The sequence below is a fragment of the Oryx dammah genome, unplaced genomic scaffold, assembly GCF_014754425.2.
Source record: "Oryx dammah isolate SB20612 unplaced genomic scaffold, SCBI_Odam_1.1 HiC_scaffold_28, whole genome shotgun sequence".
Lineage (NCBI taxonomy): Eukaryota > Metazoa > Chordata > Mammalia > Artiodactyla > Bovidae > Oryx > Oryx dammah.
The window spans coordinates 110,662,646-110,690,526 of NW_024070212.1; the positions used below are offsets into that span (position 1 = coordinate 110,662,646).

At 47.6% G+C, this 27,881-nt stretch overlaps 1 protein-coding gene across 1 annotated transcript in view; it reads left to right on the plus strand.

The window, feature by feature from the left end:
- Positions 1 to 27,881, plus strand: part of INPP5D (inositol polyphosphate-5-phosphatase D) — a 137,464-nt gene that overhangs the window by 48,331 nt on the left and 61,252 nt on the right. The window contains exons 3-6 of the mRNA XM_040231786.1: positions 10,946 to 11,096; positions 13,408 to 13,582; positions 17,808 to 17,948; positions 26,704 to 26,791. Coding sequence (XP_040087720.1) covers positions 10,946 to 11,096; positions 13,408 to 13,582; positions 17,808 to 17,948; positions 26,704 to 26,791 — 555 coding nt within the window. The remainder of the gene's footprint in view (positions 1 to 10,945; positions 11,097 to 13,407; positions 13,583 to 17,807; positions 17,949 to 26,703; positions 26,792 to 27,881) is intronic.

The window sequence follows — 27,881 nt, forward strand, 5'->3', positions numbered from 1 at the left end:
TAAGGATAAACCCAGGAATCAAATTGCTGGATCATAGTCTGGTTCTATTTTTAGTTTTTAAATGAACCTCCATATTGCTTTCCATAAGTGGCCACACCAATTTATATTCCCACCAACAATGTACAAGGATTCTTTGCTCTTTACAACCTCATCAACACTTGTTATTTGTAGACTTTTTGAGGATAGGCATTCTGAGAGGTGTGGATTCCTCACTGTGATTTTCATTTATATTTCTCTAATAGTGATGTTGAGCATCTTTTCATGTGCTTGTTAGCCATCTGTATGTCTTCTTTGGAAAAATGTCTATTCAAATCTTCTGCCCATTTTTTATTATATTTTTTATTTAACTGTACAGGCTGTTTATACATTAAATATTAACCTGTTTTTGGTCACATAATTTGCAAATATTTTCTTCCATTCTATAGGTTTTATTGATCCATTTTGCTGATGGATTCCTTTTTTGTGTGCAAAGATTTTAAGTTTAATTAGGTCCCATTTGTTTATTTTGGTTTATATTTCTTTTGCATTAGGAGACTGATCCAAGGACATATTGCTACAATTTATGTCAAAGAGTGTTCTACCTGTGCTCTGTTTAGTTTTAGGTTTTATGTCTTACATTTAGGTCTTGAAACCATTTTGAGTTTATTTTTGTATAAAGTGTGAAGGAATGTTCTAGTCCAAGAGTGTCTGTCCAAGTTTCCCACCGCTACTTGTTGAAGGGGCTTCCCAGGTGGTGCTAGTGGTAAAGAAACCACCTGCCTAAGGAGATGATATAAGACACCGTGAGTTTGACCCTTCAGTCGGGACGATTCCCTGGAGAAGCGAATGGCAACCTACTCCAGTATTCTTGCCTGGAGAGTCCTGTGGACAGAGGAGCCCGAGCTGCAAAGAGTTGGGCATGACTGAAGGCACTTTGACTTTTCACTCTCATGCATTGGAGAAGGAAATGGCAACCCACTCCAGTGTTCTTGCCTGGAGAATCCCAGGGACGGGGGAGCCTGGTGGGCTGCCGTCTATGGGGTCGCACAGAGTCAGACACGACTGAAGCAACTTAGCAGCAGCAGCAACAGAAGACTTAGCATGCACACACTTTCTGAAGAGACTCTTTTCTCTCTATATATTCTTGCCCTTTTGCAACAGATTAATTGACAATAGATATGTGGGTTTGCTTCTGGGTTACTATATATGGGTTACTATTCTGTTCTATTGATCTATGTGTCTGTTTTTGTGCCAACATCACACTGTTTTGATTACTGTAGCTTTGCAGTAGTCTGAAGTCTGCGATGGTTATACCTCTAGTTTTGTTCTTTTTCCTCAGGATTGCTTTGGCAATTCTGGCTCTTTTGCAGTTCTGTATACATTTTGGGATTATTTGTTCTAGTTTTGTGAAAAAATCTCCTGGTTATTCTGACAGGAATTGGACAAAATCTTTTAAACCCCTCCCCCTTTGGGTGTATGTCTGTTCTTGTGTGAACGTTAATTAAATGAGTTAGGTTACACACTCTAATTTTTTAAAAGCTTTTTATTACAATATATAATTCAAAAGAGTGTTTCCATAGAACCACTATCCTGTTTAGGATATAGATCTTTTCCACCCTGGTTATCTTCTTCACTTTTTATTTTGAAAATAACATCAGATTTATAGAAATTTCAAGAATAGTACAAAAATTTCTTGTATGCCCTTCATTCACTTTCCCCAGTCAACATTTTAGCATAAAAAGTTTCTCATTCTCTTGCTCTCATGCTATTATTATTTTTAAATTATTGGAGAGTCAGTTGCTGACAATGACCCATCACTTCTAAATATTTCAATGTGTTTTTCCTAAATGATATGTACTCTCTCTTACATAACCATTGTTCAACCATCAAAATCAGGAAATTAACATAGACTCTTCAGATCCCATTCAAATTTCTCCAGTTGTCTTAATAATGTCTTTTATAGCAATATATAGATATTATTTAATATTTATATTAAAAATAAATATTTGTTTATATGTCTTACATATACATATTTAAGGGCTTCACTAGTAGCTCAGCTGGTAAAGAATTCACCTGCATCGGAGGAGACCCTGATTTGATTCCTGGATCGGGAAGATCCATGGGAGAAAGGATAGGCTATCCACTCCAGTAATCTTGGCTTCCCTAGTGGCTCAGCTGGTAAAGAATCCACCTGCAATACAGGAGACCCCAGTTCAATTCCCTGAGTTGGGAAGATGCCCTGGAGAAGGGAACAGCTACGCATTCCTGTATTCTGGCCTAAAGAATTCCATGGACTGGAATCACAAAGAGTCTGACACAACAAAGTGACTTTCATTTTCACTATACATATTTATAAAATATAAGATATATATACTCATATATAAACAAATATGTATATATAAAAACAAATGTGTATTTATTTATTTATACCTGCCCCTCTGGCCCAGAGTTTAATCCAGGATCCCTTGTTGCTTGTAAATATCACATCCCTTGTCCTTAGGGGCTTCCCTGGTAACTCAGACGGTCAAGAATCTGCCTGCAATGCAGGAGACCCTGATTCCATCCCTGGGTTGGGGAGAACCCCTGGAGAAGAGAATGGCAACCCACTCCAGCACTCTTGCCTGGAGAATTCCATGGACAGAGGAGCCTGCCAGGCAAGCTACAGTCCATGGGGTCACAAAGAGTCGGACACGACTGAGTGACTAACACTTTCACTTTCTTATTCAGTTGCTCAGTCATGTCCGACTCTTTGCAACCCATGGACTGCAGCACGCCAGGCTTCCCTGTCCTTCATCTCCCAGAGTTTGCTCAAACTCATGTCCATTGAGTCGATGATGTCATCCAACCATCTCATCCTCTGCCACCCCACTCTCTTTTTGCCCTCAATCTTTCCCAGCACCAGGGTCTTTCCCAGTGAGTTGGCTCTTTGCATCAGGTGCCAAAGTATTGGAGCTTCAGCTTCAGCATCAGTTCAGGGTCGATTTCCTTTAGGATTGACTAGTTTGATGAAACTTGGCATTTTTGCAGAGAATGGGCTGGTAATTTTGTAAACTATCCCTCAGTGGAGGGGTTTTTAGGTGTCTCCATGCAACTGGGTCCAGGGGCTGGATTTTGGCGGGTATTACAGAAACACTGCTGTGTCCTCCGTGTACCGGTCCCAGGAGGGCACTGTGTCACTTTGTCCCATTACTGGGGAAGTTAACTTTGCCACTTGGTTAAGGTGGGGTTAGCCAAGTTTCCTCTTTGAAAAGGTACTATCTTCCCCTTTTAAAGGATGCACTCTTTTGTGAGAAGACATGTTGGGACAATCTAAAGGGCCCACTCCTCCTCAGTCTCACCCACTAGTCTTGGCATCTTTGGCATCTGCTGATTCTTTCCCAAATCCATTATTACTATGATGGTTGCCAAACAGTGACTGTACCCATCATCCCTGTGACAGTTACTAGTTGGCATTCTACTGTGAAAAGAGCTTTCCTGGCTCATTTGTTTACATCTGTATAGACTCATGAACTCCTGTTTTATTCAATAAATGATCACTATTTTTAGTATTCATTTTGATGCTCAGATTGTGCCAGATGGTCCTTTCAACCATCCTTTCCGTCATCTCCTGACTCCTGTATCCTTTTGACAAATCTGCGTCATTTTTTGAACATTTACTTTCTGGGGTAAAAGATGTTCCAGGCTCACCTTATACCTTTCCTGTTCTGACCCTAAGTTCAGCCATCCAAGGAGCTGGTTCCTCTTAGTGGAGGGTAGTACAATAAGTCCCCTACATACAGACCTTCAAGTTGTGAACTTTCAAGGATGTGAACGTGCATTCCATCAGCGTCAAGCATGAGTGACATTGCAGCTTGTCCTCCATCTCCTATTGCTGGTAATCCTTCAGCTGCACCTCCTCTCCCTCCTCCAGTGAGTAACTCTTCTTGCCTGTTCGCTTGATGCCAGCCCCTGTACACCAGCTGCTATACTGTACTACTGTGCTTTTCAAGGTGCCATACTGGAAGATCAAAAATGTTTTCTTGTTTGTTTGTTATATATGATTTGTGTGAAAAGTATTATAAACCTATTACAGTATAGTATGTATGGCCAATTGTGTCATTTGGGTACCTAGGCTAACTTTATTGGACTTACAGACAAACTGGATTTCTGAACCCGTTCTCAGAATGGAACTCATTCATATGCAGGGGACTTACAGTGTTTACCCCTGGGCTTCCCAGGTAGCGCTAGTGGTAAAGAACCTGCCTGTCAACGTAGAAGATGCAGGTTCCATCCCTGGGTTGGGAACATGCCCTGGAGGAGGAGATGGCAACCCACTGCAGTACTCTTGCCCTGAAAATCCCATGGACGAGGAGCCTGGTGGGCTACAGTCCATGGGGTCCCAGAGTGTCGGACCCGACTGAAGCGACTTAGCACTACAGTATTTAGGTAGGCTCGTTGCAACTGGGAAGTTATTGCTTCTGGATCCTCCTGGAAGACAGAACTAGGGAATGTGTGTGGACAAACATACCCACTCACACACCTGCATCAGTGTTTACTTGCATTCATAGAAAATATTAACCTGCGCTCACACTGATGTTTCCCCTTCCAGCCTGATACTGCAGACAGAGTTCAGCCTATTCCCACTGCCTTCTCCAGCAGCAAGGAGCCCAGCTCCCATCTCTCCTTATCTTTCATTGTTTGCCAGTCTTCTGCTTGGCTGCCGCGGGCCCCGGCCAGGCTCTGACCTTCCCTGCCCCACCTACATCCTCTGCTGGCTGACCACCTCCTCGGCCCTAGCCCCAAAGCCCCGGGGGCTCCGGCCACTTCAAAGGAAGAGCAAGGAAAGGAAGCAGACAGATCACACAGTGTCTTCAAGAAAGGAGGGGACGTGCAGGGAAAGAGGAAGGGCTGATCGGCTTTTAAGGAGACACCTCGGGGGTCCATTCTGGGTCAGATACCATCCCCTCCCAGGTGTGTTAACAAGGCTGCTCCAGGTCCATCTCCACCCTGGCACCCTCCCCCTCCAGGGCACCTCCCCAGTTCAGAGTAGGGATGTTGGCAGGGGAGGGGAAGGGGCAGGAGCGGGGCAGTGCCTACTTACTCTACTCTTAGAACAAAACCCAAACTCTGCAGGGCCCAACAGAACCACAAGACCCGTGACCTGGTTCCTCTGCCTCTCTCTCCTTTCCCCAAGTTGGAGGTTTGGGGGGAGAGGAGGCGATTAAAAATTCAGACCAGTCCTGAGGGCAGAAGGAAAACCAAGGGAAAGCATTTGAGGGGCTGGCAGAGATGGGGAGGGCAGAGACAGGGCTGGAGGAGATGGCTTCCAGACCATGAGAGGCGGGCAGGACAGGGCGGAGCAGGAGTCCAGCCCTGGCAGGGCTGATCACCGAGTGGAGGGAGCGATGCTGGGAGTGGAGGTGGGAGGGGGGTGCTTGGCCCAGACATCCAGATTCCACACTCCCCCTGGCTCTGCTCCATCAGGGAAGTTGCCTCTCTGGATGGGTGGGAGCCCCAAGTCTGGTGGCCCCGAGGTCTGGGCTGAATCCAGCTCTCCCCCACTACCGCCTCTGAGGCCTCCATCACCCTTCCAGCCTCCTCGGGCCGAGGGTATCCGCACCAGGAAAACAGAAATGGTCATGACACCAGCCACCCACACCCCTCCCTGCCATTCTCCTCACAGCAGACAAATGGGGCTGTTTCCCCACTTAAGATCTTGCTAGAGACTCTCCTGGGCTTCCCAGGTGGCACTAGTGGTAAAGAACCTGCCTGCCTAATGCCAGAAACTTAAGAGACACAGGTTTGATCCCAGGCTCGGGAAGATCCCCTGGAGGAAAGCACAGCAACCCACTCCAGGATTCTTGCCCAGAGATTCCCACGGACAGGGCAGACTGGCGGGATACAACCCATAGAGTCACAGAGAGTCGGACACGACTGAGCACAGCAGAGCACAGAGACTTTCCTACGGACTTAAAAGAAACAGTTGGCTTCAGTGAGGTAATGAGAAAATCCCCTCCCTGACCCCACTTCTTAACACTCTCCCTTTATTTGTGAAATTTCCACAATGCTTTTGTAGCCTTTCCATTTTAAAATGAAGGCAACAGCCTCTTCCTGATCCCCTGGTCGGCTTCCTCCTGGGGTGGGGCGGGGGTTGGTGGGGCTCGCCTCCTTTCAGTTCCCCACTTAGAGGCAGCAGACAGTGTGAAGTTAAAATTATATTCTGGGAAAGTTCAGCCTACCCAGCACTCCGGCCTCCCTGCCCTGCTCCCCTCCTTCTGGACCACGCCTGAAAGTCAGAGCGCAAGAATTGGTTCTGGGGACAAAGCCTTTCTCAGAGGCCACAGCCACGGGCCACCCACAGTCTGGACATCCACTGTCCTTTGTTTTAAAGATGCTGGTGGCCCGGGTGGTGGAGGGGATCTCCCATGCTCTACACCTCCCCAGAAGTATTGTACGTGGGTACACACGGGTGCCAAGCCGTAGGGTGAAGGGACCTCTCCCAGCCAGGCCCAGCTCAGTAAGCCACACTTCTGTGTCTCCAGCTAGAGCTTTTCAACCGTGAGGTTGGTTTTAGGCAAGGCACACATCTCCCCGAACAGGGCTAGGGCCTGTCATTACCCTTGCAAGGCACTTGGGCAACCATGTGAGGCTGAACCAAGCAGAGTCCCTCTCTTTCAAAAACTTATCAGCTTGTAGAGGGAGCAGACCTGCCTGGGCTTGGTGAGTCAGTGTCTGCTGATCCTGAATCGATCTTGTCGGAAATCACCTGGAAACTTCCATAGACCTGGAAAGGGGAGGCAAGAAATCAGTCAGAGGCTTTGTCTTAGGATCTGAACCAACCGTGTGTTTTTCTTTTCCCCTTCTGTATCACTTTTGGTGATGAACATAAAGTCATGTCCATTCAGTAGATCCTTGAGAGCTGCCTGCTTTTTGCCCCACACATCGTGAATGGAAAGCCAACTTACCGTAGGAATTGCTGCTCGGGCTTTTTCAGATCACGCTGTCTGCTCTGTGTGCTAGGCGTCTGCTCCAGAGAGAAGGCATTTGTATTTGTTCGTGGAGCGAGGGCTGTCACGGAGCAGAAATCCCCCATCTCTAACTGCGCAGGGCAGCGTCCGCAGCGCTTGGGTAGCGTGGGCCTTCAGGGTTTCCTTCTCTGTTTCAAAATGACTTGGGGGATCTCTTCAGGAAGGCAGCGGCTGCAGAATGAGGAAGGCAGTCTGGCGGCTGTTAGGGACCCAGGGAGGCCCCTGCCCCAGCAGCCTGGCCGGTCCCCCTCCCCTGCGGGGGCTACCATTGCCCGCAGGACTCAGGAGCCCTGCCTTCCCGCCGCTTCCTGGGCATCTTGTCACCCGGGCTCCTTGTGAGGCTGCTGGCCGCGTTCAAGCCCAGATGCCCTCCGAGTCTCCTGGTTTCCTGTTGGGTTGGGCAAATGCCACGCACAGCTGGGTGATGGAGGGTGGAGGACCTTCTGCCCCCATTCCCTCCCTGTAGGCCCTGGGGGTTGGCTTCATAGAGGCTTCAGCTCCTGCGCCGGCAGCCTCTTTGGGTCCCGAGTCCACCCTCCCCCGTGGTTGGTCCAGGGTGAACACCGATGCCCCACTTCACTGGCGGTAGAGGGCCGCACCCGCTCTTATTGGTATTTTACACCCTGTCCACTAAATTCTTCCCAAGCCCCCCAGCTGAATGTGGCATCTGTTTCCTGCCTGGCTCTGATGATACACGCGACGATACATGCGACAACCTTGCAGACAGACATTTTGCATTAAATTGTTGAAAAGGCATCACTTTGGGGGGGTCAGTTTTGGGGAGCAGTGTGAAGGGAGGAAGTGCTCCCCTGCTACCTCCGCTCCCCTAGCCATTTCTCCGTACCTCCTCCCAGGCCCACTGAGGGCCGTCTCTGCCCCTCTCTCCCCCTGAGTGTCCATCCTGACCCTGGTAATGCAAGTCCATCCAAGCAGTAATCGCCGGGAACCCCTGCGCCAACAGTCCGGCCCTGCAGCTCCATCTGGAGACATGGCAGCAAGCAGACCCTGCCCTGACAATGGGCTGCACCACAGGCAGGCACATGTGGACTTGACCAGGCGCCAGTTCCCCACGGTCAAGGCACTGTCCACCTGGAAGCCCCGACTCCCAATGTCGGCTTTGATTTGACCGTCATCCTGCCTCGACGGAGGGCCTTTCTCAGCCCAGTGCAGGCGTGAGAAGGCCGTGGCGGGGCTGCTCCTTCCTGGGCACATGGAGTCTCCGACCCCCATGTCCAGACCCCCCTGAATGAGTCTGGTCAGCTCAGGAGCCGCCACAACCCTGGGCACCCTAACCTTTCTCTCCTCCTGCTCCTCTTGAATGTGCTTTGAACCTCAGCTCTCAAGGAGTGTCTGCGAAGCCCTTCAAGTCTCAGTGCCAACGACAGAGACTTATGAGGACATTTTCTCAGGGACATCTCCCCCAGGGAGCCCTGTGGCCCCGCTGGCGTCCTGCCTTCACCATTTCTTCTGCGTCCGTGTGTCTGTGTCCACCTGCTCAGACAGTCTGCTCCCTCCCCACTGACCCACGTGTGCACAGCAAGTCTTTGCTTTGGGGTCGTCTGCTGCTTGCAGACTCGTCCCTTAGGTGCCTGAGGCTTGTGCAGGAAGGAGACCCTCCACAAGCTCCGACTTCCTGGAGACTGGACTCATTCTCTACCTTCCTGGGAACCTGGGCCACCTGGGCGGCCAGCAGCCCACGTTCGCCAGGCCCTGGCTCCCTGGCCTCTGTGTTCAGTCCGAGCACAAGCAGGGCCCCAGTGTCTCTCTCTCACCAACAGCACTCCCCACTCACTGGATCCATAGTGTTTAGGTGAATTTTAGAGTCTTCTGTTCTTCTGCAGGCTCCCCTGGTGGCTGAAACAGTAAAGAATCTGTTTGCAATGTGGGAGACTGGGGTTTGATCTCTGGTTGGGAAGATCCCCTGGAGAAGGAAATGGCTACCCACTACAGTATACTTGCCTGGAAAATCGCATGGACAGAGGAGTCTAGCAGGTTATAGTCCATGGGGTCGCAAAGAGTCAGACAAGATTGAGCAACTAACACACACACACACATACACAACCGTTCTTCTGCACACTTAGTATCCAGCATATTTCATCATTTCTAAGGTGCTTGTCACGTAAACATCTCTGAAGTCAGCTGTGCCCACAGAATGATGGTGTATCTTGTTTTATGCTTTAGCTGTTAGCAGTACATAAAATAATATGTGTCTTAGCATCGGGGCATCTAATTCCCACAGTTCATGTGCTGTCTCAGATACACATTCCCCAGACATCCTCCAGCTAAGAACCTTTTTCCAGACTCTCACATGAGTCATTTCACCTTGACTTTCTTTGACATTTCACATCCTTTTTCCGTATGCCTAATGGCTTGTCATCCGTTAGCTGTAAATTCTTTAACAGGATGACACCTGTCAGGACTGCTCTAACTGAATCAGGTTCATTGACCCTGTGTCATGTCAAATTATTTTTGTTATGCCTCTCATTTTGGGTTTTGAACCTATTTAGGTTACTTTTTAGGCAGCCTGGCTGCCACTGCTGAGATCTCTCTGGTTCGATGATGCTCAAAAGAAATTGCTTTAACATGGGGCTTTGTGAAAGCAAGGGAATTTATCGAAAATAATCAAAACACCCTTTTGTTAAACTCTTTACTAATTTACTCAATAGCTGAAGCCACATACTCAAACACACAGATGTGCCCTCTATACATGTATGCATTGTACTACACACACAAATCCCTGTGGAGAGAGACGTAGAGGCCAGTGTGGAGTCGGAGTAAAGGGGAGAGACAGAAGCGGAATCTCTGAAGGCAAACGCATCCTCATCACGACTTGGCGCTACCACCAGGAGCAGGGTGCAAGGACAGGTCCTGGTCCATTTCCGGATGTCTCCCCTCCCTTACACTGTCCACTTGGCCCTCTGTGTGTTGGTGGGGGGAGGCAGTCTTCTGTGTTTTTGGCTGGGCCAGTGGGGAGACAGTGGTGCAAATTCCCTGGGATGGATCACCGACGGGAAGTGGATCAGGGAACTGGACAGGGAGGACAGGCAAAACACTGGGGCATGCTGGGTCAGGAGCCGTAGGGTACAGCATCCAGGAGACCCTAAATATCCTGCTTGCAGTTCTTCATTCTGCCCTGCTGCCTGACGACCGGGGGAGGGTAATCACAGAGGCACCTTCGTGTGGGCGGGGCCTCCGCAGGGGCGGGGCCTCGGTGGGAGACAACCGGCTGCAGCCGAACTTGAGTTTCCAGCTGGAGCCATTGAGCAAGAGGTAAGGAGACCTGGCCCCAGGGCATTTGAACAACCCAGAATTACCCTCCCTTGGCCCTGTCATTAGCAACAGAGATACAAATCAGGGACGATTTTTGTGCTGCCTTGACCATTTTCTGAGTTTTGGTAAATCAGAATCATGTCAAATGAAAAACATAAAAATAAAACAATTGCTAGAATAGATTTTTTCCCGTATTTAAAAATTAATGCTCTTGGGAGAGGAGGGTTAATAACTCCCCCTACCAAACACACACACACACACACACACACACACACACACAAATACACAACAGTATAGAAAAACTATTCTAAACTACTGAAAATATGTCTCTTGGGGTTGTGGGACTACAGATGATTTTTTAAATTATGTATTTAAGATTTTTTCCATAAAGAAAATGCATTGTTTCTGCAACATAATACTTTTTAAAAGAAAAGTGTTTTTTTTAACCGAAAGAAAAAAAAATTTTTTTTAACTGTTCTATTTGTGCCTTTTGCAGACTGGCTGTTAGGAGCTACTGGTTACAGGCTGTGAGGGTGTGGGCATGGTGGCCAGGCCCTGTGTGGGAGCCCAGGACTTTTTCTGGATTGAGGTCACTCCCTCGGTCTCGTCGATCTCCGCTGCAGGTGGCCTTTGTGGTTGGCTGCTGTTCCAGTCAGTTCAATGTGCTTCTGTTTGGGATTTGTCCTCAGGCGTCCGAAGGCGTCCCCATGAGATTCTTCACCAAGCTGGACCAGCTCATCGAGTTTTACAAGAAGGAAAACATGGGTTTGGTGACCCACCTGCAGTATCCTGTGCCCCTGGAGGAGGAGGACACGGGAGATGAACCAGAAGAGGAGACAGGTAGGAAAGGACGGAGGGGAAGTGCCTTGGGTCCCTGCCATCTGAGTCCTGTGCTTAAGTTCTGGGGTATCTCTCCCACTTCAAGTGCTTGTAGATTAGGTGGGTCTGGTTATCAGAGGGGGTCACATGGTGGTTAAAGACCTGTTAGGAACACAGGCTCTGGGGTCAGACAGACCTAGGTCAAACTTCCTGCTCCCCATCTTCTTAGCTGTGTGACCTCGGATGAATTACTTAACCTCTCCTAACCACAGACCACTCTTAAAGAGACACTAAAAATCATGTCTACCTCTTGGTGTCATCAAATGAGTCAATGTAGATCCCAGAGCCTAGTACACAGTAAACACTCAATGCTGTTAAAATAATTGTCAAAATAATTAGCTGAATTTCGCTGTAAAGAGGAGGGAGGAAGAGATCATTGCACCAAACTGGAAGGATGAGAAAGGTGTTTCATGAGAGTATCATTAAAACAAAACAAAAAAAAGGTACAGCCCCTGAAAGGTATCTGAGAGTCAGTCCTGCTGCTTTAGCAGTGGAGGGACAGACACAGGCGAGAGTCGGACAGGGAGGTAGTGCAGCCAGGGAGCCACCCTTCTCTTCCCCTCAAATGTTCAGGTCCTAAAAGATACCCCTGAGATACGTAACTGAGACTCTCAACCGGTCAGGGCTCCCTCTAAGTCCCAGGTCCCAGGGCCTGGAACCAACAAGACCCCTGGGGGTCTCCCCACAAGGACAGATGAGACCAGAGGTGCCGAGGTCCCTGGCCTGGCCCCTCCTGTCCCTGGCTGCTCCCAGCCGTCCATTGGGCGTCCTTTCCCCCACCTCTGCGGGCCCCCTTTCCATTACCTCCCTGGAGACTCACCTCGAGCAATTGCACAACGGCTCGGCGGCCTCACCAGAAGGCCAGCTCTAAATAGCCACCTGCTCCTGGAGGTGAGGCCCAGCCAGAGTGTGTTCAAAGGTGCTCAGGTCTTCAGGGGCTGAGGGGGACAGCTCACAGGCTGAGGCAGCTGTGTCCCTTCTCGCCTCCCCCAGCCCAGAAAGAGGTGCCCTTGGCTGTGACATAGCCAGAGATGACATGTCCACCGTGAGTCTGGGGCCAGGGCTGTGCCCGGGGCCGCGTGGTGTCACCCAGTGGTACCCAGGAGTCCAGGCTGGGCCTTGACACTGAGATGCCATCCTGCTGAAATGCCCTCTGCATTCCCTATCACACACCGCCCCATTTCTTCCCCTCTGGGCATGGTGGTCTAGAAAAAGACCCCAACACTAGAAAAAGGCCTCCCCGAAAGAACTGGAAAGAGAAGCACAATCTCACGATGCCTGGCTCCCCTTCCCCAAGCAAGGCCCTGTTGTTGGCTTGAAGTGGAGCCTCCCCACCCGACCCCTGCCCCCGCCCCCACCCCTGCCCCCACCTCCACCCCCGCCCCCGCCAGTCCAGTCCAAGGTGTCAGATTTGGCTCAGGTCTCCTCAAGGTGCTGCATGCCCCCATGGGGCTCTAAGCAGACTCATGACCCTTGAAAGAACCCAGGCCAGGTGAGGAAGTCAAGGGCTCATCCTTCAGAGAGGATGTCCCCGGGGGAGGTCTGTGGCCAGGCCCATGGGGGTGGCCATTCTGTGTGGGGAGAGGCTGGGACAAGATGTCACAGGCCCCAGGGGCTCTCACCCCTCCCCCCAATCTCTGCTACATGCAGGATGGAAGCTTTCCCTGGTGAGTGGGCAGGAACCCCATCTCCCAAGCCGAGTCTGGTCATTTGGGTCACTTGGGTCCCCTCACTCTCTTCCATTGTCTCTGAGCGTCTGGAGGGATAGAGAAGGAAGGATGGAGACTGGAAAGTCCAGTGAAAAGGGGGCCTGGGTGGGAGTGTGGCTGGGGCCCGCCTGCTCCCCGCCTCTCTCCTCCCATGACGGGCACCCAGCGTCAGCCAGTCCAGGGCCCCTGCTCTGCCCCACAGCCGGCTGTCCTGCTGAGCCACTGAGGCGGCTGATTCCACCCATCCAAGGCCAGCAGCCCTGCCCGGCACGGCCATCTTATCCCAGCAGGTGTTTGCAGAGCATCTCAATGGGACTCACTCTGTGCTGGGCCCTGGGTCAGAGGCCACTAAGACCTGTCCTTGGTCAGCTCCCCCAGAGCTGGCAAGGGAGCAAGGACAGAAAGGGACGGAGTGGGCATAGGCGGGTCTGTGGCTGGGCGCCTGGCCTGGACCCCACGTGACGAGAGGGCAGGGAGATCACCAACAGAGGGCGTCGGGGGGTGGAGATGCTGAGGGAGGGTACACTCGGCCCAGGCGGCTCTCCTGCTCTTGTCTTGGGTAGAAGGGGCCGTGTCTCCGCCCGAGTTGCCACCCAGAAACATCATCCCTTTATCTGCGGGGCCATGCGAGGCTAAGGAGGCCCCTGCTTCCATGGAGATCCCTCGAGCTGCCGAGGTCGGCCGGCCAAGCCTCTCAGAAACATTGTTCCAGCGACTGCAGACCATGGACACCAGTGGGTGAGTCTCACCTGGCGGGCCCCACGACACCCAGGCAGCTCACTCTGTGCTTCCCTCCTGGGGGTGCCCCTTCCACCCTAGGACAGGGTGTCATGGAGCCCACTGGCCTCCCAATGGTGGGTCTCTAGTTCTCAGGGTGGCTCTGACCGAGTCGGCACTGAATGGCCCTGCCCAGATGCTCCGTGTCCACCAGGCCCCAGGGCAGGAGCTGATTCTGGAGTGATGGACGATTCTCTGCTGCAAATGGCATGGGCCTGCTCCAGACTCAGAGGCCTAGGCTGTGATTCCCTGGCCGGGGCCTCCCATGAACTCACATGACATCTATTCCCACCCCAGACACCTCTCCCTGATTCAGATGGTCCCAGCAGTGGAGATGCCTGCACTGCAGCCTGGACCTGCTCTCGGCCTCGTGCAAAGGTGGCCACCATCCTTGTCACCAGGAGATGGGCCAGAGCAACAGTCCATGGGTGGTGTGAACTGTGAGGTCTGCACAGGGTACTGCTCCTTTCTTTGCGGTGGAAAGTGTTATGGAAAGTGGAAAGTGTTCAGTCATGTCCGACTCTTTGCGACCCCATAGACTGTAGCCCACCACGCTCCTCTGTCCATGGGATTCTCCAGGCAAGAATACCAGAGTGGGTTGCCATGCCCTCCTCCAGGGGATCTTCCCAACCCAGGGATCAAATCCAGGTCTCCTGCATTGCAGGCAGATTCTTTACCATCTGAGCCACCAGGGAAGCCCGTGGAAGGTATGAGATGCAATCCTTTCACCAGTTTGTTTCACTTGCCCTGATCCAGGGTTCTCAGGATCTGGCCCCATGGGTGCCACCAGACTCGTCCATGTCAGTGAGGTCCCGCAGCTCCTTTGCCCCCTTGGCAGGCTCAGGCTGGATGATGCGAGGTGGCAGTATTGCCTGGGAATGGTGTTGGTTATTTTGCCAATCAGAGGCCCTGACTTTAGCACAGGCCAAAGGATGGCTTCCAAAGGGAAGACTCTCTATGAGGGGAACTGTGTCCCCAACACCCAGTATGTCACCTGCTTCGAGTCAGAGCTCCTAGATCTGTGTTCAGTGAATGAATTAGCACACAGTCATTTCCACGCATTAATCATTTCAAAACATTTTTTTGTTTCCTTATGAGAAAAAGTCCCCCAAATAATATCCTATTGGCAGGGCTCATGCAACATTTCCAACTTGAAAGCTTCATTTATGACACCCAGGGCTGCTCCCCTGCAGTCTGATTTGGCAAAATACAAAGGGAAGGCCTGAAGGAACGCACAAGCCACTGGTTGCTAAGATACCTGGTGTTTTCCTATTTCCACCTTGACATATCCTCTAGTTCTTCTCCAGGCCTACCAGGCTATAGTCTCTGCACCCTCCTGGAATTCCTCGTTCTATTTACCAAGAAGCTAAATATGCTCTAAATATGTTGATTCATTATCACGATCATCCTGATACATGTATCTGCATAACAAATACTTATTAAAAGAGTCCATGCAGATCCCACTGTTTTAGTTTCCTTGAGGCTCTATTTCTTGGAGGTTTTAGGTGCCAAATGCAGTGCAGTCCCTGAGGAAATAGGCAAAGATGCTCAATGGTGCCCCTGCTGCCCGGCTCCTCCTGACTCTTCCATATGTTCTCTTAGCTGTATCTCCTTATCAGTCCCTCCTCTCCAGGGACATGTCTACTTAAGGGACCCAGGGCCCAGTGGGGCAGGACGAAGTGTTCAGCTGAGCCTCCACACAGCTCCTGAGTTGGGGCGGTGGGGGCAGCTGAGGGCTAGTGAGCCCAGGAGGTGGCCCTCTATGATGTGTTGTTGTTGTTTAGTTGCTAAGTCGTGTTCGACTCTTTTGTGACTCTTTTGTGATTTTTGTGACAGTCTACGTGGGCTGTAGACCGTCAGGCTCCTCTGTCCTTGGGATTTCCCAGGCAAAAATACTGGAGTGGGTTGCCTTTCCTTCTCCAGGGGATCCTCCCAGCCCAGGAATCGATCTAATGTCTCCTGCATTGCAGGCAGATTCTTTACCACTAGGAAGCTCTCTGAGAAGTCTTTGGTATGACTTCTCAGTTAACAGACAGCCTTGGAACTTGCCTAAAACTTCTGCTTGGAGATGGGCCTGTGCAGGTGGAACACACAAGAGGGACCATGGTGCCTGCCCTCAGTTCTCTTCTGGGCACGAAAAACTAAGATTCTGCCTTGTGATTGCAAGTTAATCTATGTTGCTTGTGAAAAACCTTTGTACACAGAGGACTGCCTTTAGATTATTCTTAATTATAAGACAAACTGCACAGTCTTTTGTGCAAGCTAATTAGATCTAATCAGTTGGATCATAGTTAATAGAAGGTTTGGTTTGTGGTTTAGTCACTAAGTCGTGTCCGACTCTTGTGACCCCGTGGACTGTAGCCTGCCAGGCTCCTCTGTCCATGGGATTCCCCAGGCAAGAATACTGGATTGGGTTGCCATTTCCTTCTCCAGGGGATCTTCCCAACCCAGGACTCAAACCCAGGTCTCCTGCATGGCAGGCAGATTCTTTACCAACTGAGCTATGAGGGAAGCCCGACTACTGAGTAAAATCAACTTTCTCTGATAAACAGAGTCTATATCTTTATGTCAACACTTTTCGACAACATTTTTAACAGACATAACTTCCTAAAGCAAATACTGATGATCTCAAAGTTATAAGTCAACAGGCATGAAAACTGTTAAAGTCTTAATGCTATAGGAGAGATTTGTCCTTTTTAGTAAACCAGACTGAGGCAGAAACTGGATCAAGACTCAGAATGAGTATAGATTAAACTTAAATATTATGAAGACTGGTATGTGAATAGTTACTAACTTTAAATAAGTCAAAATGGCTAATCCACATCTTTTCAATCTTAAGAGCAACAACCTTTCATTCTTTCCAGGATCCTACAGAAAAAAAAAAAAACAACAACTATAACCTCTAGTCTCACCTTGATTGCATGTCAAGGCTGGAGCACAGCTATTTAAGGCTTGTATGAATTTTTCCACACGTGTAAATCGACGTCCTTAAGCCCCTCACCCCCACCCCATTTCCTTGTTTGTGGAATAGGAATAATAGTAATGTCTGTCTCATAACATTGATTTGAGGATTAAAGGAGAAGATGCGGGACTTCCCTGGTGCTCCAGTGGCTAAGACTATGTGCTACCAATGCAGAGGGCCCGGGTTCAATCCCCGGTCGGGGAGCTCCATCCCACATTCTGCACCTAAGAGCCCACACGCCAAACGTGAAGATCCCGAGTGCTGCAACGAAGACCTGGCATAGCCAGATAAACATATAAAGATTTTTGTAAAAAGGAAAATGATCATAAAATGGTAAACAGAGGGACTAGTATGGTATGTTCAGAGCATACTTGCTCTGATTACAATGTGCGTTATTATAGGAACAAAAATTCAACCTTTTAAAATTATCCAGAAAAAAAACCGGTGCTGGGAGTTGGAATGTAGAGGTGTGCTCAGCCTCGGGGGTGGCCCTGGTGCGATGAGGCCTGGGCTCTGCCTCTGCTGGGCTGTCCTGTGCAAGGATAGGTTCCTGACTCAGGCCTATATGCTTCATCCAAAAGCTGAAAGGGACTGGCCCAGACTGGGAGCAGGGGCTGGAGCTGTGAAGGCCCAGCACCTAGGCTGTCCCTGCCATACCCCCAGCCCCATCACTCATCACAGAGACTTCCCCTCAGAGCCTCAGATGACCGGGAACCCCCTTGACACACAGCTCCAAGTGGCCTTTGGCCATGAACTTGGGAGTTGGTCTGTGAGCTGGAGCTATTTGCCTTCTCTGGACTAGAGCATCCCTCAGCCCTCAGATTCTGTCTTTAGGAATAGATGAAGCAGGAAAGCAAGTCCTCTGTACATTTTCAGAGCTCCTCTGTCTCCTTGTCAAAGGATAAAGATTCCTATCCCCAGCCACTAGAGTATGGCTCCCTTCCACGTACCAGAAAAGCCTTTATGGGTGGGTTCAGAGGGAGTGTGCCGTATGGGCCCTTTATGCGTGTCTGACCTGTGCTCCATCCCTTCACTGAGACCCAGGGAGTCTGTCCAGGTGCAGGAAATGGTTCTCCTGGAGGCTGGTGTCTCAGCTGCAGGCTGGTGTCTCAGCTGCAGGCTCTGAGAATACAGATTTCTTCTTCTACCTGTTACTGTTGGTGTCTATGGCTAAAGGAACTGAAAAAAAAAAAAACCTTGTCATTTCTACTTTTATCCCCTCAGGATTCCAGAAGAGCATCTGAAAGCCATCCAAGATTATTTAAGCACTCAGCTCTCCCTGGACTCTGATTTTGTCAAGTCGGGCTCCAGCAGTCTCCCTCACCTGAAGAAACTGACCGCGCTCCTCTGCAAAGAGCTCTATGGGTAATAGCTGCCCAGTGGGGGTGGGAGGGGGGTGGACAGCGGACCAGGAACCAGCTCATTAGGGTGAGCCCCGCACTTGGCCCAGCTGCCACTTGGGATAATTGAGCAGTCGGTAAGACTCAGAAATCTGTGGTTGCTGGAGGTTTTGTTTTCATGGTATTTGAACTTGGTGGTGGCTGCGTTTTAAAAAAAAAAGAAAGAAAGAAAGTTAATTTGAGGCCAGTTGCCATGGGAAGGGGTGGGCGGAAGTACACTGCCAGCCCTTCCATACTTGTTCAGGATGCGGCGGTTAAGGCTTTCGCTGCTTCTTGTCCTTCTTGCTGCAGCCAGCACATTTGATAAGCACATAAGGTCACCAAGGGGAGATAAATTAAAGTCAGCCCTTTACTGTGTGGGTGGTGATGGCCCAAGATTGCAGTGGTGGCAGGTTTTTAAAGTGAGCCGGTTCACCAAAATGCCAGTGTTCTGCGAATGAATTCATTGAAGGACAGATTGGTAAAAATCCCAATTCCTTTCCTTGTTTTAATTTCATTACCATTAAAATTAACAGTGAAGGACAGGGAAGCCTGGCATGCTGCCATCCATGGGGGTCACAAAGAGTCAGACACAAATTAACAAAAACAAAAATATCTTAATTATTGGGAACAAAATTAAGACTGATATACTATCTGAACAATTGACAAAAAATTACTTTAAATACTTGAAAAAATTGACAATAACATTTTAAAGCATCTGAAAGAAATTACAAAGACCCAAAACAATCCCATGGCAAATGAAAGGTCAGCATTTTTGTTGGAAAAATAGCATTTCATGGGGGTGAGGTTTTATCAGCCTCTACTTTGTGTTTTATTACATAAACATCAGTTTCAAAATTCTTTTGTCAATTTCTCTGGTGCCCTATCTATCTTCAGTTAGTTAATATGCAAAAAAGAATATTTCATCATCAGTAATCAAATTGAACCTTCCTTTTAAAGGCTCTTAAAAGCACAATCAGTACATTTGGTAAATTCAGCAAATAATTTCTTTGACAAATTGAGCACTCATCAAATTGCCCAGTCAGGTTTCATTTCAGTGAATTGGCTTTCAACTAATGCAGTTTCAGCCTTTGGACCCAGAGCCATCATTTTTGTCGATTTCCATGGAAAGCTATTTCTCCATATGATGCTGTTGTTATAAATTGTTTATTACTAGGAAACACACACACAGCACTTCCTTTTTAAGAAGCACGATTTCGTGATGGCTGGTAGCAAGCTTGTATTTCTGCTCCAGTGGAGATCCTGTCCTTTGCTGCTTCCTTGTCCAGGAGGGGCTGTACCTTTCGGTGTCTCCATAAGCTTCATGTAGCCACTCAGCACCTCTGCCCAACACTGCTGTGCTCCCCGGGCTTTCCCAGAATCTGGGTCACCTCGCCCTTGTGGTGCCAGCAGCTTCCTCCACTCGGCTAGCTCTCTAGGTTTCTACTCCTTTATTTACTGGAGAGTTAACTTCGAGTTAGAAGCAGAGACACTGTGATGTTCTAAATCCTGTACCTCCACTTGTTTGTCTTCGCTTCAAAGGCAAAGTGATAGTCAGGCTTGGAGATGCAATTAGGGATGCAATTTTAGAAAATCTGAGGAACCAGATGGCACTATGGTAAGAATCCATCTGCCAATGCAGGAGAGACAAGAGATGCGGGTTCAATCCCTGGTTGGAGAATATCCCCTGGAGGAGGAAATAGCAACCCATTCTAGTATTCTTGCCTGGGAAATCCCATGGCCAGAGGAGCCTGGAGGGCTATAGCCCATGGGGTCATAAAGAATCAGACACGACTGAGCAACTAAATAACAACCACCCGTGTGCTATCTGGCAACACTGGCAGGAACCACATCACGCAGGCCTCCCAAGGCCAGGTGGAGATTTTCAGCACGGCACTGTAGTCTGAGTCAGGGCTTTGGAGACTGGATCTTAGGAGACAGATCGAAAGCAGCAGACAGCTGGGAGCTGCCGTGATGTAAGGCTGGCCCACAAGAAAGGAAGTCAGAGGAGGCAGGGATTTGCTTTGCATTCTGCTGAGTCCTGGGTTTGGACAGTGCCTGGCATACAGGAACAGCTGATAGATATCAGTTAAATGACCCGATGGTTGAGAGAATGTGGGCACTGAGGGCTGGTGTGCCCTGAGCGGGAGTGGATTGGTGGAGCCGGCAGATGGATGTAGGGTCAGGGGAAGGCCAATCAAGGGTGATCCCTAGATTTTTGGTGCAAGAAGCTGAGTGGTGGGTGATGCCAGTTACTCAGATGGGGAAAGTCAAGGAGAAAAGGGTTGAGGAGGGTCATCTTTGTCTGAACTGCCATTGGCTTGAAGCGCTGTTAGACATCCTGTGGGCGGAGCCATCATTCAAGGATTTAGTTCTAGAAGTTAGATCCCAGGAGACCTCAGGGTTAAGGGTATATACATCTGGGAGTCATAGGCATGCGGTGGGCACTTGAAGCTGGGAGACACATGGGGTGGGTCCTCGCAGCGGGGAGTGCACGCGGAGGGGAAAAGGGCAGGGGCAGATACTGAGAGGTGGGTGGAGGAGAAGGACCTGGAACCAGGGGCTGAGGATGGAGCCGAAGGCAGCAGGTTTGTCTGCTCAGACCACCCGGCCCAACACAGACACCAGGGTTAGGATGGGAAAGTCACAGAGGACCAAGGAGTGAGAAACAGTGCAGGAGCCTCCCCTGCCAAAATGTCATGGCAATGTCATTGCCTGCAACTGAAAGAGCCTCAGCAACACAAAGGCTCTAGGGAGATTTGTAACCCTAAGTCAGATCATCTAGAACCAGACAGAAATTTTTGCAGAGAAAGAGAACAAAAAGTTAAGTCTCCAGAGTCTGGAAATACTTGATAACTCCTGAAATGGAGAAACAAGAAGAATTGTAAGTAGGATTTTAAAATAACAGGTCAAAGTGTGGGAGAGGGTGTTTTATCAGTTAAGTAAGGATTTTAATAAAGAAACCAACCAACCAGACAAAAATACATCATCATTACAACTGCTTCTTTGGAGGCCATAAAATAAACCCACAGTTCTCAATGCAAATTTATAAAACAAATCACAAAACAGAGCAGTGTCAGGGAAGCATATATATATATATACGCATACACACACACATATATATATAACAAGGGAGGACTAGATAAGCACCTGCAAAGAATGTGTGGTTAAAAAAACAATAGTCTTTGGAAAGAGAGCATAGAGATTCAACTTATAGCTGGTAGGGCAGGCTCTCCAAGAAGCAGGGAAAAAATGATGCTTGTCTGATAGCTAAATATATTTTTTTTAAAAAGTTTTCAGGCTTATAAAGGAGCTAAATCCAGGTATTGAGAAGCCTTCTAATGATCCAGTCACGGAATAACCAAACAGGAGTACTGTAACCTCTTTTTACAATCTTGTAAGCCACAAGCAAAGATGAATTCAGAAAGTAATTACCAACAGCACCATTACTTTTCAAAATTACGATACTTAATATTATTCATACTCTTTGATGACATGATAAAAATGCTGAAGCAGCATCTCCAAGAAGACTACTGATTTCTCCTTGGGATTAACTCAACATAGATATCCTTCAAAAGCCTAAGGAGTCTTCACCGATTTAAAAAAATTGGTAAAAATGTACTAATCACATGCCTTCCTTTCAAAAAGTTTCCAAGAATTTTTTTCCAGAAATGTTAGTGTGCTGGTGATCCTAAAAATAAGAACCCAGCAGCCTACTGAGCAGCTGGATATGAATACATCCAAAACAGAAGTGTCCATTCTGTGTTCCCAGAACACAGAATGATGATGAAAATAGAGATAACAAAACTAGCCACAACCATCTGGGTGCTTTTAGACCATCTCCTAAATCACAGTTGAATTAAGGAAGGCACTTCATGCAATGATAGCCTGCCTGGGAGAGGTTTGGGAACCCAGAGGAATCAAGCCTCTGTATATCAGAGCTCCAGGTGACGCAGCCAGAACACTACTGGAGGAAAAGCCAAAGATTTAAATGCTCTGTCACAGAAACGGGGTGGGGTAGAATAATAAGTGGAACATGCAAACTTAATCCAGGCTGTCAGTCTCCTGAAGGCATCATGGGCCATATCCTGATTGCACAGATATTGCCACAGTCAAGCAAAGTACTGGAAACGGTAATCTGTTCAATATTTGTGAATAAAGATTGAATGTGTGCCAACTATGAGCCCGGGCTTCCCAGGTGGCGCTAGTGGTAAAGAACTCACCTGCCAATGCAGGACACACAGAGACTTGGATTCGATTCCTGGGTTGGTAAGATCCCTTGGAGGAGAGCATGGCAACCTACTGCAGGGCTCATGCTTGGAGAATCCCATGGACAGAGGAGCCTGGCGGGCTACGGTCGATAGGGTCGCAAAGAGTCATATACGACCAAATTGACACATGCTACCAAGAGCCAGACACTGTTTCAGGGGCTAGAGATACAGTAGTGAACCAAACAAAGTCTTTAAGAAATCTCTGTTAAGTGAATCAATAGTAACAACAATTGGAAAGTAAAAGAGCAAGGGGGAAATAATTTTAAAAAATAATAAATTAGGAAAAAAGTCAAGGAAATTTTTAAAATTAGAAATGTAGGAGATTTAATAATTTGCATTAAAGATTTACAAGTCATAAAGAATACAATTACGTAGTTGCAAATCTTCAAATTATAATTAAATGTAATAAATATTTAATGTGAAATATGAAACATAAAAATTACTGTGCATGCCCTACTTTGAACTTTAAACAAGGAATAATAACCGTAATTTATAAATTATTCAGGAATGACAAAAATCACCTAATTCAATATGCAAGAAAAGTACAATTCCAATCCAGAAACCTAATCAAGATAATAGCCTAAAATAATTAACTATATCCAGTTTCACTTATTAATGTAAGTATATAACATGTCAGTAATATTCTAGCAAGTATAATTTAGTGGTATGAAAAATGTAGGTTTTATCTAAGAAATCATTCCAAAAGCGAGTCAATGTAAAACACTGTAATTAGCAGTAGGTTCAGTTCAGTTCAGTTCAGTCGCTCAGTTGTGTCTGACTCTTTGCGACCCCATGAATCGCAGCATGCCAGGCCTCCCTGTCCATCACCAACTCCCTGAGTTCACCCAAACTCATGTGCATCGAGTTGGTGATGCCATCCAGCCACCTCATCCTCTGTCATCCCCTTCTCCTCCTGCCCCCAATCCCTCCCAGCATCAGGGTCTTTTCCAATGAGTCAACTCTTCACATGAGGTGGCCAAAGTATTGGAGTTTCAGCCTCAGCATCAGTGCTTCCAATGTAGTAGGTTAAAAATAAAGAAATCATTTGCATAGATGTCCTAATATACCTGATAAAAGTAATTTCTAATTTTTAAAAATCACTTTTTAAAAAGGAATAGAGAGATACCTCCTTAATAATGCAATGTGTCAAATATAAAATCAATTACACTTGACAGGCAAACATTAAAATTGTTCCATTAAACATTTTAACAAAAGAAAAAGAAACTGCATGAGAAATTTTTGCTAAAGCAAAAAGAAGCAAAAATTTGGAAAAGAAAAAACTAAGAAAACAATGAAGGTTCAGAACATTCTTTTTGAGTCTGCAGATCTGAACTGAGAGAATGTTGGATGTTCTAGCTGGAAACTGAATGGGAATCTTAGGGAAACTGACCATCTCTCTGAGACCAAGGGGGCTTCCCTGGTAGCTCAGGTGGTAAAGAATCCACCTGCAATGCAGGAGACCTGGTTTCCATCCCTGGGTTGGGAAGATCCCCTGGAGAAGGGAAAGGCTGCCCACTCCAGTATTCTGGCCTGGAGGATTCCATGGACTGTATAGTCCTTGGGGTCGCAAAGAATCAGACGCAACTGAGTGACTTTCACTTTCAGAGACCAAAGTGGGCCCCATCTTTACTCCTCATCTTTCCTTGAGCTGGTGACCTGAAACAGACAAGCTGAGTCTCAGGGACCCTGCTGATGGTAACTTCCTTGGACAAATCCTTTCTGTATCGTAAGATCAGTGCTCAAGTCTTTCAACTCAAGTCCTTCTGTGTCATTGGTCATTCTGGCCCTAACCAACATCTCCAGACACGTCTGAAAGCCAGATTTCTCAAAAATTTACCCAAGTTGGAAATACAGAGAATAACAGCATTATTCTTAGAAAATTCTAAAGATTCAGTTTGTGTATATGTACTTGTGTGTTTTTAAAATGCCATTTTTAAAAAGGAGAACAGTGAGGGAGTTCTGTTTGATGTTAAAACATGTTCCGAATTAGTGCTTTAGATTTTTTTTTTTTTTTTTTTTTGGCCTAGAATTCTTTAATGAAGTGATAGTTTAAATGCAATACCACCATGTGACCTGAGCAGCTCTGGTGGAGATGGGATAGAAACCAAGAACTCTGTCTGCCCAGTTCTTCCTCCCTTTTCCCTGGGCCAGTTACCTCCCCCCACCCCATCCTTGGCTCCCAGAGGAGTCCCCAGGATTACCGATCAAAGTCAGTAGGCTGCAACACCATCCCTCCAACAGTGAGATGTGTCAGTGTGTGAACGTGGCATTGTCTAGCACATGAGGAGCTCCAGAGTTTTTGTTGAATGAGTGATACAGATTCTGGCAAGAAATTCTATCATATTGAGATGGGCTTGTGCAAGGAACTAGTTCAAAAGAACTGTGGGAAAAAAAGAGCAAGTGCAGTTGAGTGACAATGAATATCAATATGGAAAAAGGTGAACTTATTTCCACCATATATTTTTTAAAAAATTTCAGTTGAAGTAAGGAATTAAAAAGATATGACAACGACCCTCCAAAACCTTGTTTATAACATAGCTTTTAAAAGAGTGGGAAACTGATTTAAATGAGCAACTAATTGCTCGCAAGTAAATACCGATGACAAATTTTTAACTAAGGTAAGCCAAAAAAATTTACAAAGAAAAGATGAAAAATAGAGCAATACAAAACTATAAAGCATTTTATAATAAAATCTAGCCTACCTAGGGTGAAAACAACAGAAAGAGGGGGAAAAGCCCACAACACATAGATTAAATAAAAATCAAGGCAATAAGTAAAGAGTTTATGCCAATGTATAAAAATAACAACAAAATTCCCACCCGAAGACCGACAATGAACATGAAATTTCTAGGGAGAGAAATACAGTAAAAACCAACCACACAGCAAAACACTTAGACATTAGAAGTTAAAGATGTGCAAATCAACCCATCAGTATTGAAATGCACTGTTACGTCCACTGAAAGAGAGAGAGTAGAGAACTACAGAATTCAGATCGCACAGATGATGAGCAGGCTGGAATAGTGTCCAAGGCCACCATCACTCAAGGGCTTAGCAATATCGATCAAGAGCCATCATCTCTGGTTAGCTTGAAACAGTAATGGAAAATAAGTAAAGAAGAAATAGCGAGGACATGGAAGCACCCTAGATGTTCATCGAGAGATGAATGGATAAAGAAGTTTTTGTACATATACACAGTGGAATATTACTCAGCCACAAAAAGGAACCGCTTTGACTCAGGTCTAATGAGGTGGATAAATCCAGAGCCTATTGTACCGAGTGAAGTAAGTCAGAAAGAGAAAGACAAATATGAACACGTGTATATGGAATCTAGAAAGCTGGTATTGACGAACCAATCTGCAGGGCAGCAGCGGAGACACAGACATGGAGAAGAGACTTGTGGGCACAGTGAGGGAAGGAGGTGGGGGACAAATGGAGAGAGCATCAGGGAAGCATACACATCACTAAATGTACAATTAGATAGCCCGTGAAAATTCGCTGTGTGACGCAGGGAGCTCAAATCCGGGGCTCTATGTGAGGGGTGGGATGGGGTTGGAGCTGGGAGGGAGGTTCAAGAGGGAGGGGACATACACATACCAGTGCCTGATCCATGTTGATATGTGGCAGAAACCAACACAATATTGTAAAGCAATTATCCTCCAATTAAAAATAATTTAAGTTAAAAAATAAAAGAAAATAAAGAAAAGCGACATGAACAAAGCTGTTCACAGCAGCCTTTACTTATAGTTACCAAAATCTCAAAATAACCCAAATATCTAGCAATTGATTTTGGCACATTTACTTGATAGAATATTTGGAAGCCACTAAGAATGTTAAATGTATAAAAAAACATGAACAGTTTTTGATGAAAAATAGAACTCAAAATTGTCTGCTCACCCCGTCCAAAGCAAAGGGAAAATAGACGATGAGATGGGAACAAAGAATCAATCAAGTCCTAGTATTGTCATTGAGTCAGACAATGATAGACCTCCCTGGGGCGTCCACCTCAGCGGCTAGGAGGGGATTTGAACCAGAAAGCACAGACTGCCCGCACCGAAAGCCCCTGGGGCGCAAAACGAAAATGCAGATTCCAGACCAAATCAGGTTGGGGCCCAGACATTTGCATTTTTAACACTCAGTGAGGGTGTGATTCTTATAAACACTCAAGTTGGGGACCATGGATTACTAAATTATTTCTAAGTCGTTTTGGGTTGCTAGATTCAGAGTTTCTACAGGCTTAACGCAGTCGAGTACGGCTAAACAGAGGTGAATCAGATTTCTGCATCACAGCTCCAGTGTGGTCCTGGCGGGGGCCAGGCAGGAGTGGGGGGCTCTGGCAGGGCTGGATCTTTGCCTGGGCTTGTCCTCTGCCAGAGTGCATGTGAGCACACCGCATGTCCAGCTGGAGCCTGTGTGCGCGATGCCGTGCTGGGCCTCACTAACGCTCGGCCTTCATCCTGTCTCCCACCCCAGCGAAGTCATCCGGGCCCTCCCTACTCTGGAGTCTCTGCAGAGGCTGTTTGACCAGCAGCTCTCCCCCGGCCTGCGTCCACGGCCTCAGGTAAAGACGCTGGGAGCTGATGAAACAGGTGCGGGAGGGGCCTGGGGAGTGGTTTGGGGGAGGTGGGGAGAAGAGGAAACCAACGTCCCAGGGACTTTGCTGGACCCCCACCTCTAGGGCGAAGGAGCTTCAGGATCCTGCCCCTCAGTCAGGTTTATGCCTCCTGCCCCCACTGAATTTTGATTTGAGGAACTACCAGCAAAACTCCTTATTAGTGTTGAATAAAAGAGACAAGGCAGGGCCTTTTCTCATCAGAAACTGACAAAAACCGGAGGTGCCTAATGGTTTGGTCCCGCCTCTTACCCCAGGAAGAGCAGGGGAAGGTGGGCCCCCTGAGACACACACACACACACACTGGGAGCCAAGGCCTGCCAAGTCGTCTGTGTCACAGAAAGTGTCCCCAGCGAAGCTAAGAACAGAATTAACATGTTTAAAAGGCACACCCTACCACCCATGATTAAGTAAAAGCAACCAAAATTTTTAAATGGGGAGAGGATTTTAAAAGGCTGTTTTACTGAAGAGGGACTGGGAATTGCCAGGATACCCTTGAAGAGATGTTAGTAACACCTCATTAGTAGCCAAAAATGAGCTGCAAAGCTCTGCTTGCCTCTCCGATGGGCAAATTTGATTGGTGAAGTCAGGACTTGGCTCCAACACAGAGGTCAGGACTCCTGGGTTCATCGCTCACAGTTGTGAGTGCAAATGGGTTTTTGAAATGCAGTTTAGCCGTTTGCATGAAAATGTTAAATGCTCAGCATCCTGCAAGCAAGCCAGTTACCTGTAGGCAGCTGCCTTAGGGTCTACACATTTGCACAGATGTTGGCAAAGGTGTATATTGTAGCTTTGTCTCTAAAAGCAAGAAGTAGGATGCAGAATTCTGAACTAAGGTGGATGCATTGATGTAGAAAGATTTTCAAGGTATACTGTTGGGTGGAAAAAGCAAACGGTTGAATGATGTATAAACTAGGGTGCAAGTCTACACATGGAAACTGTACCAGGCGTGTTTATACCCGAAAGGCTACACTGGTCACCACAAGGAGGGGATGGAATGGAGTCGAAGCGACCTGGGTCACATTTGCCCAGATGGTTT